This window comes from Eumetopias jubatus, unplaced genomic scaffold (assembly GCF_037043125.1).
Source record: "Eumetopias jubatus isolate StellerSeaLion01/CBP00866 unplaced genomic scaffold, mEumJub1_p1.0 scaffold_5, whole genome shotgun sequence".
NCBI classification, from domain to species: domain Eukaryota; kingdom Metazoa; phylum Chordata; class Mammalia; order Carnivora; family Otariidae; genus Eumetopias; species Eumetopias jubatus.
This window is the reverse complement of record NW_028274811.1, coordinates 115,752,035-115,770,968: the sequence shown is the minus strand read 5'-3', so window position 1 is coordinate 115,770,968 and position 18,934 is coordinate 115,752,035. Positions and strand designations below refer to the sequence as shown.

Sequence of the window (18,934 nt, the reverse complement as noted above, 5' to 3'; positions counted from 1 at the left end):
ATTCAGCTCTCTGCTGCATTTCATCCTGCCTGGCTTTCCTTCCCTATGAGCTACACTCACCATTGGTGGCATGATGTGATATTAAGTGGGAATTGTAGTTTAGTGGATAAAAACAGATGGGCATTGAAAGGAGAATCAATGTGACTCTCATCCAAGTGGATTAACAATCATTATTGACACAGTAGCCTTAGTTGGAGATAAAATGGTGAAGGGAAGCATATTGGTATCTGGTTTTCCTGTGCAGTGGTGGCAGATCCCATGTGGCTGTGCTGAGAAATGATTTGTGGGTTTAAGGAGTTATGGCAAGCTGGTTGAGGCAAACAAAATATGCTCACCTGTTCTGAGTGGATCAAGTAAATGTTCTCCCTCCTTCCCACCTCCAAAAAGACCAGTATGTCCAAAAAGATGATGAGCATAAAGAAATTTAATTCTGATTTTCCTTAATCCCAGTCCTATTTTGGGAGTGGGAGGATGAAGGAACAATATATGTTATAGGTGATGCATACGACCACTATTAAACATCCCTATTTTTTGCTTGTTTAATTATGCCAGTTCTCTATCCAGTGCCGTAAACTGCCTGCATTCACTTTCAGATTCAAAATATTACACAACTTAATTCCTCAATTAAGAACAGATGTCCTACCTAATACAGAAAGGATGCTGTTGGAAGAGGAAGAGAGGTTACATTTTTATTTTTCTTTCCTGTAGATTAGAAAGAGTGGACATTTTCCAATGCCAGAACTTAAACTGTCAATTTCGTTTCCCAACTTGACATCAGATGGTTATCCTGTGCTATACCCAAGTGGATGGTCGTCTTCTAATGTAAGTAATGTGTGCCTTGGAATTACATCATAGTTATTATCTTTTTCAATTTGTATTTAAAACCTTTTGTTTTGCATGCCAGTTGTGATAAAGAGCTTTACCAAAGTGATCTGGAGAAGCATTTAGAAAATTTTAAATAATAATAATAATTTCCACTGGCTCCTTAGTAGATGTATTAGTTTCCTACAACTGCTGTGGTAATAAATTACCCCAACTGGGTGGCTAGAAACAACAGAAATGTATTCTTTCACAGTCCTGGAGGCCAGAGTCTACAATCAAGGTGTCAACAATGTTCGTTCCCTATGGAGGCTCACAGGGAGAATCTGTTCCATGCCTCTCTTAGCTTCTGGAGGCTGCTGTCAAACCCTTGGCATGCCTTAGCTTATGGCAGCATACCTGCAGTCTCTGCCTCGGTCTTCGCGTGTCTGTCTTCCTTGAGTTTCTGGGTCTTTGCCTCTTCTGTCTCTTATAGCACACTCATCAGTGAATTTAGAGCCCATCCTAAACAGAAGGACCTCATCTGGAGATCCTTAATTACATCTGCAATGACACTGTTTCCTTTTTCCTTTTTTTTTTTTTTTAAGATTTTATTTATTTCTCTGAGAGGGAGGGAGGGAGAGAGAGAGAGAGAGCACTAGCAGGGGGAGCGGCGGAGGGAGGAGCAGACTCCCCACTGAACAGGGAGCCCCACACTGGGCTGGATCCCAGGACCTGGTGATCATGACCTGAGCTGAAGGCAGATGCTTAGCCAACTGAGCCACCCAGGCGCCCCAAAATCACCCTTTTTCCACATAAGGTCACATTCACAGGTTCCAGGTGCTAGGACTTGGGCATGTCTTTTTGGAATATTATTCAATCCACTGGAGTAGATTTTAGATAACTACTTGTTGACTTGTGCCTTAAAATGTTTGTTACAGCTTTAATTTGTTTAAGATGATCAAACAGCTCTATAAAGAGACTTTTTAATTGCTCCTAAGCACACACACAGCTGCACATAAAACAGTACGGTACTCTTTACTCACTTATCCCAAACAATAGCAGCATCACTTTGTACCTATAGCTTTGAATGAGTCAATGTGGTAAATTGTTATGGTTCAGTCTCTAAGACACAGAAAATCACAATAAATGTTGAAGTAATGCATGCATATTATCAGCATTTGACAATCTGTCTTCAGAGATTTTTTTTAAGTTAAAATACTCTCAAAAATCAAGAAGTAGAAACCGAGATAGTTGGATTATAATCTTTAAATGTTTCCCTAAAGGCAAGGAAAAATTAAACCTCTACCATTTCTCTCTAATCCAAAAAAGCAGGTTTGTGAAGATGTAGGAAGACTAAAATTGTGCTTTTCCTATTACTTATGAACTTTATCCTTATTACCTTTTATCAAGGATGTAGAGAGTCTTGATGAACGAAAGGCTTATTAGAGTAAGTCTAGTAAAACAATCCAAGAACAAGCTGTCTTAACAAACATGACATCTTAACATTTATAGGGCTGCTTACTTACATCTTCTTTCCACATAGACCAAATATCTTACCCTTGGTGTTTAGAGACTCCTAAAATATTATTGGGTGAATACACAAATACAGATGAAAGCCCCTCTCTTTTTTTTTGTTTGTTTCACAAACCATCGTATGAGCCAACATAATGAATAACAAATGCTAACCTTTTTTTTCAGTATAGTTTTAATTTCTTTTCTCTCTCTGTATTATGGGAATTTACAACTAATGTTTGATGAAAACAATAAATTAATGAGTTATGTTATGCAATAGTAAGTTCCACTAGCATCCTTCCTTTTTGTTTTGTTTTCTTTAAAGATTTTATTTATTTATTTGACAGAGAGAGACACAGCGAGAGAGGGAACACAAGCAGGGGGAGTGGGAGAGGGAGAAGCAGGCTTCCTGCGGAGCACAGAGCCAGATGCGGGGCTTGATCCCAGGACCCTGGGATCATGACCTGAGCCGAAGGCAGACGCTCAATGCCTGAGCCACCCAGGCGCCCCACATCCTTCCTTTTTGATAACAACCTCCCTGATCTCTATTACAATTCAAAAGTAGCATTCTAACAGTAATTTTTATCTGGGAGTGGGGGTATATGGATGCTACAGAACAGCTCCTTCCATGTTGCACACTCCTGAAGATGGATCTTTCATCTGTGACAATGGCTGTCACTCAGATTCTTCACCTTATTGTACCAAGTCATTTTTCCTTCTGACACCTGGCATTGTCTGATAAAAGAAATATTTTCACTTCTTAGAATGCAAACTGCAGACCCAGTAGCCTTCAGGACCCTCTTGGTGTCAACTCTGGGAAGAAAACGATTATATCCAAACCTGAAGATCTCAAACGAGGCACAATTCCGGTAAATTCAGATAACCAAGACAAGTGCTAATTTTATCTCATGCTTTTTAAGTGAATAAATTCAATATCAACCTAAAAATAGCTATCTTATAGAATACTTTAATATGGTATCTTTTTGTCAAATGGCAAAGATACTAATATATACCTCTGAACATTTAAACAGGACTGCAGTACGTGTAAATTTGCTACTATTACGTGTACTTTGATTCCTTCTGACATAAGCCAAGTGAATGTTTCACTTATCTTATGGAAACCAACTTTTATAAAAGTAAGTGATTGCATTGTTCTCTGTAATTATTGAATTATGTTAACAAATATTTGCTCATTACTTAGTATATGCAAAGCAGAGTGCTTCTGTAGAAAGAACTGGAAGTGTAAAAAAATGTGGTCCAAGCCCCAGCTCTACTTAACCAACTATTTGGGTCTCATTTTCCTTGTTTATTAGTAATGAAGTTATCTCCAAGGTCTCCTTCCAGGTGTATACTTTTTTTTCAGTCTCTCTTATTCTTTTTTTTTTTTTTGTACCGCTGGAAATAAAGACCTATACAGTATCAAAGTTTGCATTTATCTTAACGCTGTAGAACTCAGTTAAGGGACAAAGAATTATAGAGAGACAGTGCTTGACTCCTTGATACCATTAACAATAGAGCTAGCATGTATTATGGACTCACTGTATTAGATTAGATTTCACATATATATATGTATATATATGACACACATTTATATATACTACATATATACACACATTTATATATACTATATATATATATGCACACATATGTATGTATATATATAAAATAGGAGGACATTTTTTAACTACTAAGAGTCAAATCTGTCTGACAACAAGCTACTTTAAAACTTAATCCATTGTATTTTGTATGGTTTCTTTTTCTCTTAGAAGTGTTTAGTTAATTATATGAAATTTCCAATTTTTAGGTTCGATCATATTAAGTTACAATTTGTATAAATCACAAACTGATGGATATTGGCAATTTCATGTTTAATCCTGCACAAACTCCTACATAAACTCCATTACCAGAGTATAGCTATTTCATACCTAGCTATATGAAAGGGGGGCAGGGTTTGAGATTTGTTTTTGCTAAGGATAAATCTGTAGAAAATGATATAGAATTGTTTCATTCTATAACAAGGACCTAAGTGAAAATTTGAGTGGAGAGAAGAGGGATGGGTCATCATTTGAAACCACCAGTTCCATTTGCATGTTAACAAAACCAGTGTTTTTAAATCTCTCAGGGGGAGACGAACCATGAGAGATGATGGACTCTGAAAAACAAACTGAGGGTTCTAGAGGGGAGGGGGGTTGGGGGATGGGTTAGCCTGGTGATGGGTATTGAGGAAGGCACGTTCTGCATGGAGCACTGGGTGTTATGAACAAACAATGAATCATGGAACACTGCACCAAAAACTAATGATGTAATATATGGTGATTAACATAACAATAAAAAACAATTAAAAAAATCTCTCAGGAGAATCCATATTTTAAAAATTGCACTACTCAAACATGACTAGCTCTCACTGTGATTAGCATAATATTTTGAAAATAAATCCTGTTTGCTTTTCAGGCACATTTTTCCAGCTTAAATCTTACTGTAAGGGCAGACCTTCAGAGTGAAAATACATCACTGATTTTAAGTACTGGCAATCAAAAAAGAGAGGTAAGAGCAACTCTAAGTTTTGAAAACATTATACATTGCACTCTGAATTCTATGACATAATGTTTTATAATTGCTTATAGAACCTAAAGCAGCGACTAGCTAGTCACTAAGTAACAGATACTTTTTGCTTCAAATTATACTTAATTAGCTTCAAGTGTGATTTCAGTCTTCTTTGTAAGAAACTGGGAAAAACCATGATATTTACAATTAACATGCCATGTTTGACTTTACCGCTTGTAACTATCACAATAAATTGTTTTTACTTTCACCTTGATAACAAATGATGCATTTGTGATTTTCCTCCTTAAAAACTTACATTGTAAAATGCAGTTGACATCTGAAGAGCAGACTTGAAAAACACTTTAAAGAAAGTTACACTGTACAGAAATAAATCTAAATTTTGAAAGGTTTTCTTCATTTAGTCATTGGGAGATCTGAAGCAAAAATGAAATATTCCCTCATACAAATTCACACTTCAGTCCTTGGTAAAAATAAAATGGTTTGATGTTTTTCCTCCTGTTTTATTATAAAATAAGGCCAGAATACTTGTTACTGATGTGGCTATGTAAGCATTTCTCCTCTTATCATGGGAGAGTTTAAATGTCCCATGTGGATAGTATGAGTCATATAATTTTATTTGGAAGCTACATAACATTCAGATGTTGTTTAAAAATTTCTTATTTCAAATTAATACTTATCTCAAATAATTCCAGTGTCAATGACCCCTGGTAAGTATTCACCTTTAAAGAACATATGCATATAACGTTTATTTACATTATAAAGAACACTGATAAATGCAAAGTTGTTCCACATGCAGAGAAGCCAAAATTTTACCAGTAAGCACCGCCCCCCCCAAAACTGAGTGTAAATTATATTGGAAAAGAGTACTTTTGATTCCTGGATGTGTTTTGTTGAAATTTTATAATTAGCTTTATTTCCCCTAAATGTTAGCTTAAAATTCCCCATGGAACTATTATTCAACATCTTAGCCTAAAAGAAAATTATACGCCCATCATTAAAATTACTAGAAGTGATCATTTTGTAATTGTGTGATCTTAGAGAAGTCATTGATCCCATCCAGAGTTCAGCTTCTGTATCTATCAGTTCAGGGAATTGTTTTAGATGCATTTGAAATCTGTCTTCTAAGATCTTATTCTGTACATATGTACATTCATGCCAGCTCTGTGTCCCCAAAGCATCAGCAGTGACCCACCCGTCGCCATCTGAGGAGTTTGTACCAGCAGCCAATATATGTAAATATCTCCCCTGTTCTCTTTTTTACCTCCAGTCTTCCCTCTAGCTTTAGGAATTGAGATGTTCCCTGTGACAAGCAAACACAGAAACTTGAGCTGTCATTCATTGTTGAGATCTACACTGAATTAGTTTTTTCTCAGAAACCTTGGGATGAGACCCAGGGCAGACAAGTCTCGCTGCGGTTTGGGTGCCGCATTGAGTGGCTGCGACACTAACAGCTGTTTACCTCCAAGTTTTCCTTCAGTTAAGACCTAATATACAGACTGAAGAGAAGTCGACTGGCAGGGACAGTGCAGTCTGATAAAAATACATAGGGGTGAATATATGTGCAAAAATTCATGTTATCTGTCCACTTGAGATTTGTGCATTTTACCATATGAAAATTATATGTAAATTTGTAGACAAAAAATAAAACACATGAAAATTAGAATTAGAAGACCACCTACTCAGGTTGATGATGTCAACAACCTGTGGTAACGCTCCAGCCTAAACTTTTACCATCATGATAATGCACTAAAGTCAATCAATAAATCCTTAAAATATGTAATACTTTTGGTTCTCACTGAGTTAAATTCACCTCTGCTCCCTAGCATTCTGATTGATGGACAGTTTACTCTTTACGTGTACATTTCTAAAGCATAAGATTATAAATATTTTGGGTAATAATAAATTTGACATGCTTAGAGATTTTTAATAGATGAGGGACATTTTTAAATGTAAACTCAAGGTTTTCTTTGTATGTAGTAATCAGATTAAGTACATTGTTTGGTAGAAAATTATAGCCTGCAAGAACTCAATGTACCAAGAGTATAACAGGTGTTTATCAATGTTAACAGTCTTGTTTAATAAATTTCAGTTTGCTATTCAAATATCCAAAGATGGACTGCCGGGCAGAGTGCCATTATGGGTCATCCTGTTGAGTGCTTTTGCTGGATTATTGCTATTAATGCTGCTCATATTAGCACTGTGGAAGGTAAGCACCAAAGTTCCTTTGACTTTCTATTTCAACTATCAACAGCAAATTGGTGAAATAAATTATTATTTATCCATGCTGTGTAATATGTTATTATACAACCATTAAAAATATTGAGATGATGACCAAGACAAAAGAAAAAAATGTATTTCCCAAACACTGTGTACAACTTGATCCCAGTTTTGTAAAAAAAAAAAAAGTAAATAAACAAATCCAAAAATCATGATGGATCTCTCTGGAGATTGGGATTGTAAAAGACCTTTATATGTCTATAACATTGAGAATTGTAAATGAAGTATGCATTACTTTTATAAATAAAGAAGAATGAAAACTCTTTTATAAAGAAAGAACAAAATGAGTTCTTATATCAGTTTAAGAATATATAAACAATAGAATGGTTAAGATGAGCCTTGTCCAAATATATATCTCTATGTATCTTAAAAACTAAGATTTCTTTAATATATGAAGAAATATGCCACATTTTATGCAATACTTGTGTGCCTGAGTGAGAGAGGATAAATTTATTACTTAGTTGATGAAAGAGAAATCTTACTGTTTTACTGACTCCTATTTCAAATCCTCTTGTAAAACTATTTCTATTGGATAAATCCATATATTTACATAGATATTTTGCTTATACTGAGGTGTGTGAGATTTTTCAAATTCTTAGCTGTATCACTTTCAAATTAAGCAGAACTGAGATGACAGAATTTACACTAAATTTAATAGAGAACAAAATCCTATCGAAAAGTTGAATTTAATGTTTTTTTCCAATGAAACATCAAATTGGTATTCATTCTAACATTATACCACCCTATATTTTACCAAATTGCTTTATTAAATAGCTAAACTCTGTTAAAAAATACAGGTTGTGGTTACATATTCATTTTTTTTCTAATACCTGAGCAGCAGAATTCTCTTTAATCAAATAGTTTAAATAATAAATTTCTGTCCCACCAAATTGCCAAAAGTTCTACCCTTTTGACTCGCTTACAATGCCTAACTTCCTCTTTTGGGGGGATTGCACTCACAGAGGATGATAAACAAAGCCATGTTAAAGGTGTAGGTCAGTAACATTTAGTTCAGTAAATAGAAACCATAGCTTTTCTCTCGCAAAGTCTCTAAGAATTCCTGGCTTTCTCAAACCTGCAGCTCCTTCTACACTGCAGCGTTATCAGTGCTTTGTCTGTAATACCTGGCTTTGCCACACCGTGGTCCCCAAGACCTGTCTTAGAGGTTGTGCTTGAAACAAAGATTGTGGTTTCTTCACTTCTATGCACCTCTATTCCAGAGAGCATTTTACGGATTTCTTTAAGTGTGCTTTTCTATTCTGAGCACTGCACTTGCCCATGTAGTTTTAGGAGACAGCTGACAAGAGAAAAGGAAAGCCAGAGCTGATATTTGGATAGATTTTCTCTGGTGGCATATCTCTGCTTAAAACAATTAAGTTTTATTCACCTAGTTTTTTTGGCCACCGGTCTGAAGACGAATAAAGGTAAAAATAAACACATTCTTCCATCCAGTAAATGTTTTGTTGATATGTTCTGCTGGCTTCTTGGATCGCTTTAGGCCCAGGAAGGAAGGTCATTTAGCAACCTTTGGACTGTTCTGACCAGTAGGTGCAGTTAGTTCAACCAGTTCAGTGGGAGATCCAGTGATCAGATCCGTGACTCCACAGGGAGGGGGAAGAGAAGAGAATTAGGGAGGGAAGAGAATTAGGACTTACTGAATGCTTTCAACATGCAACTGTTTTAAACTTTTCCACTTTAATATTAGCATCAGCCCTCTGAGAAAGACACGACTATGAACCTCATTTTATTAATGAGATGCTGGGATGTACAAGAGTTAAATATGTTCCCCAAGGCCACATGGTTTATCAGATTCAGAGTAAGGACCTAAATCCAGACCATTTTACTTCCTTGCCAACACTGTTAACCCCTTGCTTTGTGTTCCCTCTTGCTTTTATTCACTCTGTTGTGTTTACAACCTTTTCAACAAAGTATATTAACTACATGTTATATTTGAGGACATTAAAGCAAAGAGAAGTTAAGTAACTCTCCCAAGATTACCAGCTAGTAAAGGACTGGATGCAAGCAAAGCTCTATCAGCAAAGCCCATCCTTTTCCAGTATCTCTCACTGCTAGAAGCCTCTAGGCAGGGCTCTTTATTCTGGAGCTCCAGGAATTGGATTTTGTTCAAGAGGGTCATGAACTCTCTGAAATGTATAAAAATATTTTGTTTTGGAATGAGAGTCCCCGGTTGGATTCGGACTTTCGGCAGCTCCATTATACTACAAAGATTAATTGCCCCTCCTCCTGCTTAAAGCCATGTGGAACTTCCCTGAAGCATGTATTTGGTCTGCAGAAGAGTCAGAAGAGCTACCCAGGGACTTTTTTTTACACTTACTAGACCTGGAGCAGAAATTTCAGGACTATCCCTTCTTCCTACTTCTTCCAAATCTGACCACTCTGGGGCGCCTGGGTGGCTCAGTCAGTTAAGCGTCTGCTTTCGGCTCAGGTCATGATCCCAGAGTCCTGGGATCAAGCCCCGCATCGGGGATCAAGCCCCGCATCAGGCTCTCTGATGGATGGGGAGCCTGCTTCTCCCTCCTCCCCTGCTCGTGCTCTCTCTCTCTCTCTCTTACTATCTCTCTCTCAAATAAATAAATAAAACTTAAAAATTAAAAAAAAAAAACAACAACAACAAATCTGACCACTCTGGAAATTCATTGGAACTCCCAGGGTCCATACAGGGAACAGGCCAAAGATTCTTCCTGGAGCTGTGACTCTATTTCAAAAAGCGCTGTCTTTATATAATTTATCCTTGCAGTACACGTGGTAGAAATTAAAGTTTTTCAAAATCTTAGTAGTAGCTTGTTATACTTAATATTTTTTTATTTTTTAAATATTTTATTTATTTATTTGACAGAGAGAGAGATAGCAAGAGCAGGAACACAAGCAGGGGCAGTGGGAGAGGGAGACGCAGGCTTCCCGCTGAGCAGGGAGCCCGATGCAGGACTCGATCCCATGACCCTGGGATCATGACCTGAGCCGAAGGCAGACGCTTAATGACTGAGCCACCTAGGCATCCCTTGTCATACTTAATATTGAAGAGAGAAGGCTTTTAGGGGGCACAGTTTTAAATAGATTGAGAAACACGTTCTGGAATATAGTACCACACATTGAGGGAGAAGCCCAGTCAGGCCAATATAATTGAATAGATTGAAGTGAGACTCAGCCCACAGAGAAGCCCTAAGAAAGCAGAACGTTTTTCTCTCTTAACTTGGTTTCATACTGATGGCTGAAGTTCCATCACTGATGATTTATTTACTAATCCGAAAGCTTTATTCCTCATCCAATACACATATCCTTGGTGGATGTGGACAGGGAATAGGGCCACCATTTTTTAGTCTTTTATACATTAGTTAAATTTATTCATTCAACATTTATTCCATATTAGTATGGAATAGTAATAGTAAGCCCGTAATTTCTACCAGGTACTGTTGAATCTGACCCTTTGCCATAGGGTTTTGAACTAAGGATAAGCATAAATAAGACCTAGAACTTACTGATAAGTAAATATGGAAAGGCAAAGAAGGAAAGTGAAAGTTGTTAGTCTGGGCACTGAAAACAAACTTAACTGGTTTTTAATTTTAGCTAGGATTGGCCCCAGCCAGTTTGAAGCTATGTACTGCATTCACCTAGTCTGCATTCTTATGACCCAACTTCCACTAACAAACCATGTTAATAGAATTAGTTGAGTGGAAAAGTTCAGATAACACAATTTAGTTTTAAAATAGAGCCCTTAGTGGCTCAGTTGGTTGAGCATCCAACTCTTGATTTCAGCTTAGGTCATGATCTCAGGGCTGTGAGATGGAGCCATGCATGGGACTCCGTGCTCAGCAGGGAATCTGCTTGGGATTCTCTCTCTCCCCCTCCCCCTGCCCCTCTCCCCCACCCCTACTACTTGCTCGCTCTTGCTCTCTCTCTCAAATAAATAAATCTTAAAAATAAAAAGTAAAATAAAATAGAACATTTAGTATGTGAAAGCAAAGGAAGGTTGAAAAGATGCAGAAAGACTTGAGAGGGAAAGGACAAGAGAGCGAGAGCAGGGCAGGACAGGAGAGAGAAAAGTCTTACATTCACCACCTGCTCCTGTGAAAGCCTTGTTGGATTTATTTTCAACTCAGGACCTGCAGGCACAAGGTAAGGAGACTTGATAGTTTGTGAATCCAGAACTTTTATTGTTGGCTCAAAGAAAAAACCCTGAGACACAGAACTGCCCCTTGAAGCAGGACAAATTTATTGTTTTTTCACGTTTATTTCTCTGTTGTCACCTTTTCCTCATCTACCACCAACTAGATTCTGACATGATGGAAGACATAAAGCCCTGTCATGGTGAAAGACATAAAGAAGTTACCTGCTCTAACTTAAAACTGCATTTTGACCATTTATCCCATCTAAGCTCTCAATTATTCAATAATGATTTCTTGAAAATATACCATTCTCTTGCATAATTCACCATAACTTCATTATTAAAATGATATGGAGGTACTATACTTTCGAAGAATTAACTCATTGTCTGCTTGAACTATTATAATCCACTCTCAAATAAAAAAAAAATACGAACTTAAAAAAAACACTTCTCTAGGATGCTTAATTTCCTTTTATTTAAAATACCCACATTTTAGATAAGATTATTACAAAGGTCCCTTCCAGCCCCTATACTTATTTTTATTATAATGTACAGCAGGAAATAAATAAAGCACTTATAATTTTTATGATGACCCAAATTACAAAGTATAATGAAAAGTAACCCACATTCACCCCTTTGTGAAATTTCTTTTATGTTCAGTGAGTTCCTTTTCATATCCAAATGATACAGCATGTTTTCAAGAGGCACTTCCTGTCAAGCCTATAAAGGCAGATGTTCTAACACATTTAAAGTTAATCCAGACAACTCAAATCTCCCCCACCCTCAGCCATGGTGCATGTGCCAGATTCCCTCCCCCAGCTCTAATGACCTCACTTTGTGACCATCAGTTATTTGATGGAATTTCTCTGCCACATCCCTGAGAAAAAAGATGATGGCAAAGTGCCATTTAATGCCAGCTAACTGTAGTTTATATGTCTTTCCAAATATTTTCCCTAGTACTAGTAAAAACCACATGTACTAGTTTTTACTAGGAGACATGATATATTTAACCAACAAAAAAGTTTAAAATGAAATAGCAATTTGATAAATGTCATTTCTTGACAGTCAATATTACTTAATAGGTCAATGAAAAAAATCTCAATTATATTAATTATTTGAATGCCCAGAATCACTAACGTAGTATTAAATTTTATCCAAGGAAATTAGTATTTATTATCTAAATTCAAATAATTAATTGTGTTATGTTTGGTATTTTCTCAACAGATTGGATTCTTCAAAAGACCACTAAAGAAGAAAATGGAGAAATGACATATTTTACAGGAGGAAAAAAATAACAGTTATTCGATGATCTATCCTCAGGTTTGCCTCAAATATGTGACAAGAAATTTATTATTACAGTTAAAGACATAGTCACATAACTTTATGTAATCCATCAGGGATTAATCATTTGGAAAATGACAGATCAAGGAAGATCCAAAAACAATACCATAAAGATATATTTTGTAAAATGATGAAAAATATTTTTAAATAATTACTCATTTGTGTTAAGTAGAATTACAAAGTGTTTTGAAGATGAAGAATAACTTGTACAAATATGTTTATATATTAAATCAGCATCCAGAGTATTTAAGGAATGCATAAAAAGATTTTTATGATCATCAATAAATTAAACTTTTTCCATTGATTCCTGATGGATATCTACATTCAGCATGATAGTCAACATTTGTAAATGACAAGAAAGAAATTAACTGAAAAAGATCACTTCTCCCTATTTAAATGAGAAAATTTTCCTGGGTAGAGTATATATAAAACATGGAATGAAAATAGAATTAAGTCACAGAGAATGCATTCAGCATCTTTGTCTTCGGTTCTGTACTTGGAAAGTTTTTTGTTTTTTGTTTTTTGTTTTTTGTTTTCAAAGTGTTTAGAAAAATTGAGCTGATGGAAAACGAAGATAGACTTGTTTAAAGGCAACTCACTGAAAGGATTAATTTAAGCTTTCACAGAACATGCTTAATTTTGACATGAGCCCTAAAACTCAAAACTTTTATGCTGAAAACAACACTTCACAGCAGTTTTGTGGGGCATACCAGTGATTTGTCATGAAAAGCCATGTTGTGTGTGGGATATGCTAAGATGGCTTCTGAATGGAACATGCAGATGCCACGGAAATGCCCAGCTGGGCGGCTTTTGAACGCTAGGAGTCCCAGGATGTAACCCAAAGTAGGAGCTTTCTCAACTCCTTGGCACATGGTTCATTTAAACCCTCAAGCTGTGAGAGTACGTTTGTTTTTAATTTTTTAAAAGGTATTTAAATTTCCAAACACATTTCTTATTTTTATGAAAGTCAGTATTCCATTTCGTTATTGTATTTTACCAAGAAGCCACTGCTTTTTTAGTGTGGCATATCCATATTTAAATAGAACTCTGGAAATGTATTTTAAAGAATCTTAGGTTGGAACTTGCACCAAAAGAAAGATATCACACCTCTGTATGAGCTTCTTTGCTCCTGAAGTGATCATTATGGTGCCTTGGACTCTACTGCAGCATAAGCTCGTAGGTCGCTCCATTTCTTAGGAAAGTAACAGTGGATGAATGTATTATAGCCGCATGTGTGAACTACTGCTGTAAAATTTGCTGATACTTCTGTAACAACTCCATCTCTCCACCGGGCTGACCATCACAAGACCAGCACCTACCTGTCCAGCAACTTATCCCGAAAGTCCTGGACTCTCCTATTCTCAAAAAGCATCAAATCAAGGGAGAACTTAAATGACATAGGTTTAATTTTTAAAACTAATTTCCAAGGAATTTCCAAGGCCGACTCAGAGTCGGCCTCCCTTGTGGCTCTCCACATCTATGTCTACGATCTGACGATCAAAGTCACGCACCTGGGAAGTGCCGAGGTCATCAATACTAGAAGAAAAGCTCAAACTTTCCAGAGATTTGATATCCTCCTGCTGGTCATTGTTCAGAAATATCCACTTCGGGAGTTTCCTTCATTCCCACTACCTATCTCCAGGTTCAGAAATCATTCTCCCCACCTGTTCTTTCTTTGCCCAACAGAACTCAGGTCTCTCTTATTCGGAGTCACTGCATTGCACAGCCTGCTTGGCAACTCAGCTCCAATCTCAGCACATTCTTAGAAGTAAATCGAACAGGTAAACTTAAATTCACACTTGGTCTCTATGACTGCTAGGCAAAGCATTCGCTGAAGCAGGAATGTGCACATTTCAACCAAATACAATATTAACCCAGAGGGGAAAGATGGAAACAATGGCATTTTGAACTTGTTAGAAAAGACAGGAAGAACCATTCGGACAGATCAAATAGCTACTTATAAGCCTGGCACAGTTTTTAACATAAGTTGTTCCCAGTTTTCAAATAGAATGTTTAATGAACCAGATATCCCTTTTCCCTAATACTATTATTTGTTGAGCTTTATGTGTGAGCATCTGTATGTGTGTGTAAACACACATGTACACACACACGAATGGGCAAACACAAATCAAATACGAAATACCTCAATAATACCAAATAACAGGGTTTGACAAAAATGACAAAAAAATAAACACAAAAGCTACACCAAGAAAAGTTTGATTCATCCATTTTCATTAATTCATTCATTCATTTTCATTAATATTTAACTTTAGTGCACAGTTCTGCAACTATCTAAAAGATAAATGTGGAAGGTTTGATTAAAATAATAAGTCAACAGTACAAATGTTCTAAAACATAATCAATGATTAAGAAATATACTAAACTATCATTTTATTCTAAAGCACTTAATAAGAAAAGTGAGTGCTATTTAAGAATATGAGTTTATGCCAAAAACTTTTTTTTAACTTTGGTATTTTACAAAGTTGATTATTTCTTCCATTGTGAACTAAAATATGTATGAAGTCCCTTTCCAGACCAAACTTAGAATGGTATATTGGTAAATTATTCAACAACTGGCTCTTCAGGAGGAAAAAAAATCCCTGATTTGTATAATTTGCCTATTTCCATGATTTAAATAGGCTTGCCATGGCCATTTTCAAGCTACCAATATAACCCTAACCAGCTTGCAAAACTCCTGAAAATTGATCTGTCAACTCTCATGAACCAGTGTAAGCTGGCTTCAGCACACCATTGAAATAGATTAGATGAGGGGTGCCTGGGTGGCTCAGATGGTTAGGCGTCTGCCTTCGGCTCAGGTCATGATCCCAGGGTCCTGGGATCGAGTCCCGCGTCGGGCTTCCTGCTCCTTGGGAGCCTGCTTCTCCTTCTGCTTCTTTCTCTCTCTGTCTCCGTCTCTCATGAATAAATAAATAAAATCTTAAAAAAAAGAAATAGATTAGATGATAATAATAGACAATAGATAGATGATAGATAGATAATAGATACAGAGATGTAACATGTTAGATATATATACATACATAAATACACACAATATAATTGTATTTCAAATTAATGCTTTAAATGCTCATCTCAAGCCCAGCAGACATAATGCTATCCCTCATTCTTCAATTTCAATTTCTAGAATTATAGCTTTCCTTTAATATTAATAAAATCATATAAATTTTCAGGCAAAGCAAGGAGTTGAAAGCAAGAAAATACAAAGGGTGACACAATGAAAATCAGACCTTCACAGCCACAAAGAAGCTGTCTTACTTTCTCGAGGAATCCAGAACCCTGAAACGATACTGTGAAAGTTCATCCTTTGCAAATATTTGTAATTTCTATGATCCAATTTGAAATTCAGTTGTCCAATTTATTCAGTTATTTTCTTTGAGCCTTAAAGTCACGGGCAATTTAATCTCTGAATATTTCCATGTCATCAGTATGCTTAAAATGAGGCTTATAGAGGGAGATATTTTTGTAAAATTTGATGCTTACTCAACCATGATAAATGTACCTACACCTGCAAATACCTATTAATACCTATAAATATATATATTCTCTTTTCCTTTTACAAAACCAATATCTAGACTCAATTGGAAAACAAATTTCTGTACCAAAAGCAAAAGGTGGTTGCACCGTGTTTGACTCAAGCTGGATTGTAGCAGCTGTGAAAAGCTGTGCCCACATTCTCCCCAGGCATCCCCTGCAAGGGCCACAGCTTGTAGGGTGAATGGCCACCCCTCCAGCTCCAGGCAGTGTCTTTCATAGAGGATAATGCCTTTGTCAAACGTGGTAATATGCTCTGTGTGAATTAACTGTCTTGCTTGGCACAACACTGAGAAAACTAGGGAAGACCCAGATTTAAAGCACGATTCATGTGCTTGGTGCAGTCACGTTATTGTTCAAATAAGGAGGCTTCTGGCAAATCCTTTTTTAGAAAATAATATCCTCTGCATCCTTCATTTATTTTCAACACCTCTCAAGTCCTCTGCATTGGTGATCGCCCCTAACCCCCAACACCAAGGGAGAGTTTCAAGAAGATTATTGGAGGAAAATCTGTTTATATGTGCTCTCTGTTTGCTGTGAATACCAGCTTCAGTGAACTGATCATTTATACAGGATTTCAGGCCTCAGTTCTTCTGTGACAGTCTAAAGGCATAACATGATATAGGCATAATGTAATGGGACAAAATGCCCTGTACCTCAGAGGAGTAATATCTTTAACAGATTTGCCAACCTTTGTGGGACGCTGTCAGCAACTATGCCAAGGGTAGGATATAGCCACCATCACCCTACAATCTCCATCCTCACCCATGGCCATAATAATCCAAAAAATTAAAAGAGGGCTCTAAAATCTTCAGACTGATACTATTTTTTAATGTAATTTAATTGTAAACAGCAGAAATTTTTTAATGCAAACAGAGCTTCAAGATGAGTCCACTCAGCAACCCCTTCATATCAAACTGCTGTCCCTAAACCTCCGCTACACAGAACTTCTGAAATCACCCCTAGATGTTAACTCTGCAGTACATTACAAAAGGCTCAGTTCTGCTGTTACCCAAATGGAAGCACTATTGTGCAACATCTTATCTAAAACAAAAATAGAGCTAACATCTAACATTGTCATCTGGTGAAGAAGTCAGTATCTTTGATCCTCATATTAAAATTTAACCTTGAATTTAAAAATTCCAAGTAACAGCCTTTAACCATCTACCTTGAGGAAACCTGAAGGAGCTCCTAAGCCCCATCGTTCCCTGCGACATCTGGCACCAGGAGGTCCAGGTCTTAAGTGATGGGGAGGGATACTTCTGCCTCTGAGCTTAACTCCTGAATTCACTGCACCCCAGATCAGCCTGGCCCCACTCCATATCAGATATACACATAAGCACTTCTTGCTGAAAATTTACCATACTGAAAAACATGCAAGGGTGAGTTATCACTTCAAATGTACTCTGCTTTGAGGTCAGCTTTTTTTTTTTTTTTTTGCCTTTTTAAATGTATCAAAACCTTTCCCCCATAACTAATGAGTGCTGAACTTTACCTAAGACTTCCTTGCATTTGCCTCCTGCCACGGGCTGGAGAATTTCCGTGCCATGAGGACCGGACAGCAGGAGCTAGAGTCCATCTGCAGGATCTTTCTGCCTCCTGCCTTCTGCCTTCCAGTTGGTCTCTTCTCTTCTCAAGTGCACAATGGGGATGGTTTGTTTTGATTTGGAATTTCCTTGGCAAGGCCATTATAAACCTCGTGCCCCTTGCAGGACTTTGCATGGTTGCATGTTTTTTCTGGTGAGTTGAGACTTGGAAATCCTTTAATTATCTGACACACCACAGAAACCCTGGCTATAAACTAGGGACCAGTGACACTCCCAACTATGATGATATTTGATTTTACCATATTTCAAGTCACATCGTTAGGGGGGAAAAAAAAGACTAAGTGGAATTTTAGAAACTCTTCTGCAAAAGACTGAGACTGGCAGTCTTCCTATCATGCCCCCAAGGCTTCTTGCATCTTGAGAGACAGAAAAAAAATGGGGGGGGATGGGGGTGGGGAGAGGAAATAAAGCTATTTATCTTTTATATATACACCCTTCTTCCTCAAAATACCGCAAGCTTCCTTAGACCACATCATACACCCATGCAATACTAACACATGTACTTTGCACAAGTAAATTGTTGATCAAATAAAAATATATTCTTCCTTGCTTATTAGCCGGGGCTAATTTCCTGGAGTTTAGTACACTTTGTCTCAAATAAAAACAATCATGTGAAGCAGCAACACATCAGATCTTCTTCATACTGGAATCATTTCATACAGGACATCCTAATACTTCGCATTTAATTCTGACATCTCTTGGCCTTATTGCAGGATGCAACAGCTGTCTTCATTAGGAAACATTGGCCTGTGAAGAGAATGGTGTACTATGTATTACTACTGTGAGGGTGTAAAATTGTTAACAGACAGTGTGAAGAATTGTATCCATTTGATTAAGAAGAAAAATATTGTATATAATAACTACTGCCCTGAAACATGTATCATATCACTCCAATAAAGTTTTCAGCATGGTCTGACATCAGGTATATTGTATTGTGTATTTTTTTTATTTACCTCAGAATAAACTCATTAAAATGAATAAGTTAAGGGTATGTGCATTTCTGTAAGACTTTTATTGGACAAACTCATTAGAAGAAATTGTTTTCATCTCCTCAAGAACAAAGAAGCACAACCTTTGTTGACTCTAGTAATTTATTAGATGCCTAACTTAAACCCATTTTTAAAAATCAGTTATCAGGTAACAGTCATTAAAGTGACAG

The 18,934-nt window shown here is 36.8% G+C and overlaps 1 protein-coding gene across 2 annotated transcripts in view; it reads left to right on the top strand.

Annotated features, from left to right (window-relative positions):
* Positions 1–18,691, top strand: part of ITGA1 (integrin subunit alpha 1) — a 168,533-nt gene extending 149,842 nt beyond the window's left edge. Inside the window, exons 24-30 of one of the 2 annotated variants that reach the window (XR_015768214.1) lie at positions 709–822; positions 3,078–3,182; positions 3,345–3,449; positions 4,765–4,857; positions 6,968–7,084; positions 12,503–14,400; positions 15,808–18,691. Coding sequence is in view for 1 of the 2 variants with exons in the window: in XM_088023511.1 (XP_087879637.1) it covers positions 709–822; positions 3,078–3,182; positions 3,345–3,449; positions 4,765–4,857; positions 6,968–7,084; positions 12,503–12,547 (579 nt within the window). In the remaining variant the exon portion in view is untranslated. Of the gene's footprint in view, positions 1–708; positions 823–3,077; positions 3,183–3,344; positions 3,450–4,764; positions 4,858–6,967; positions 7,085–12,502 lie in introns of both variants that reach the window. The other variant, XM_088023511.1, reaches the window with a different exon arrangement.
* The last annotated feature ends 243 nt before the right edge of the window (positions 18,692–18,934 follow it).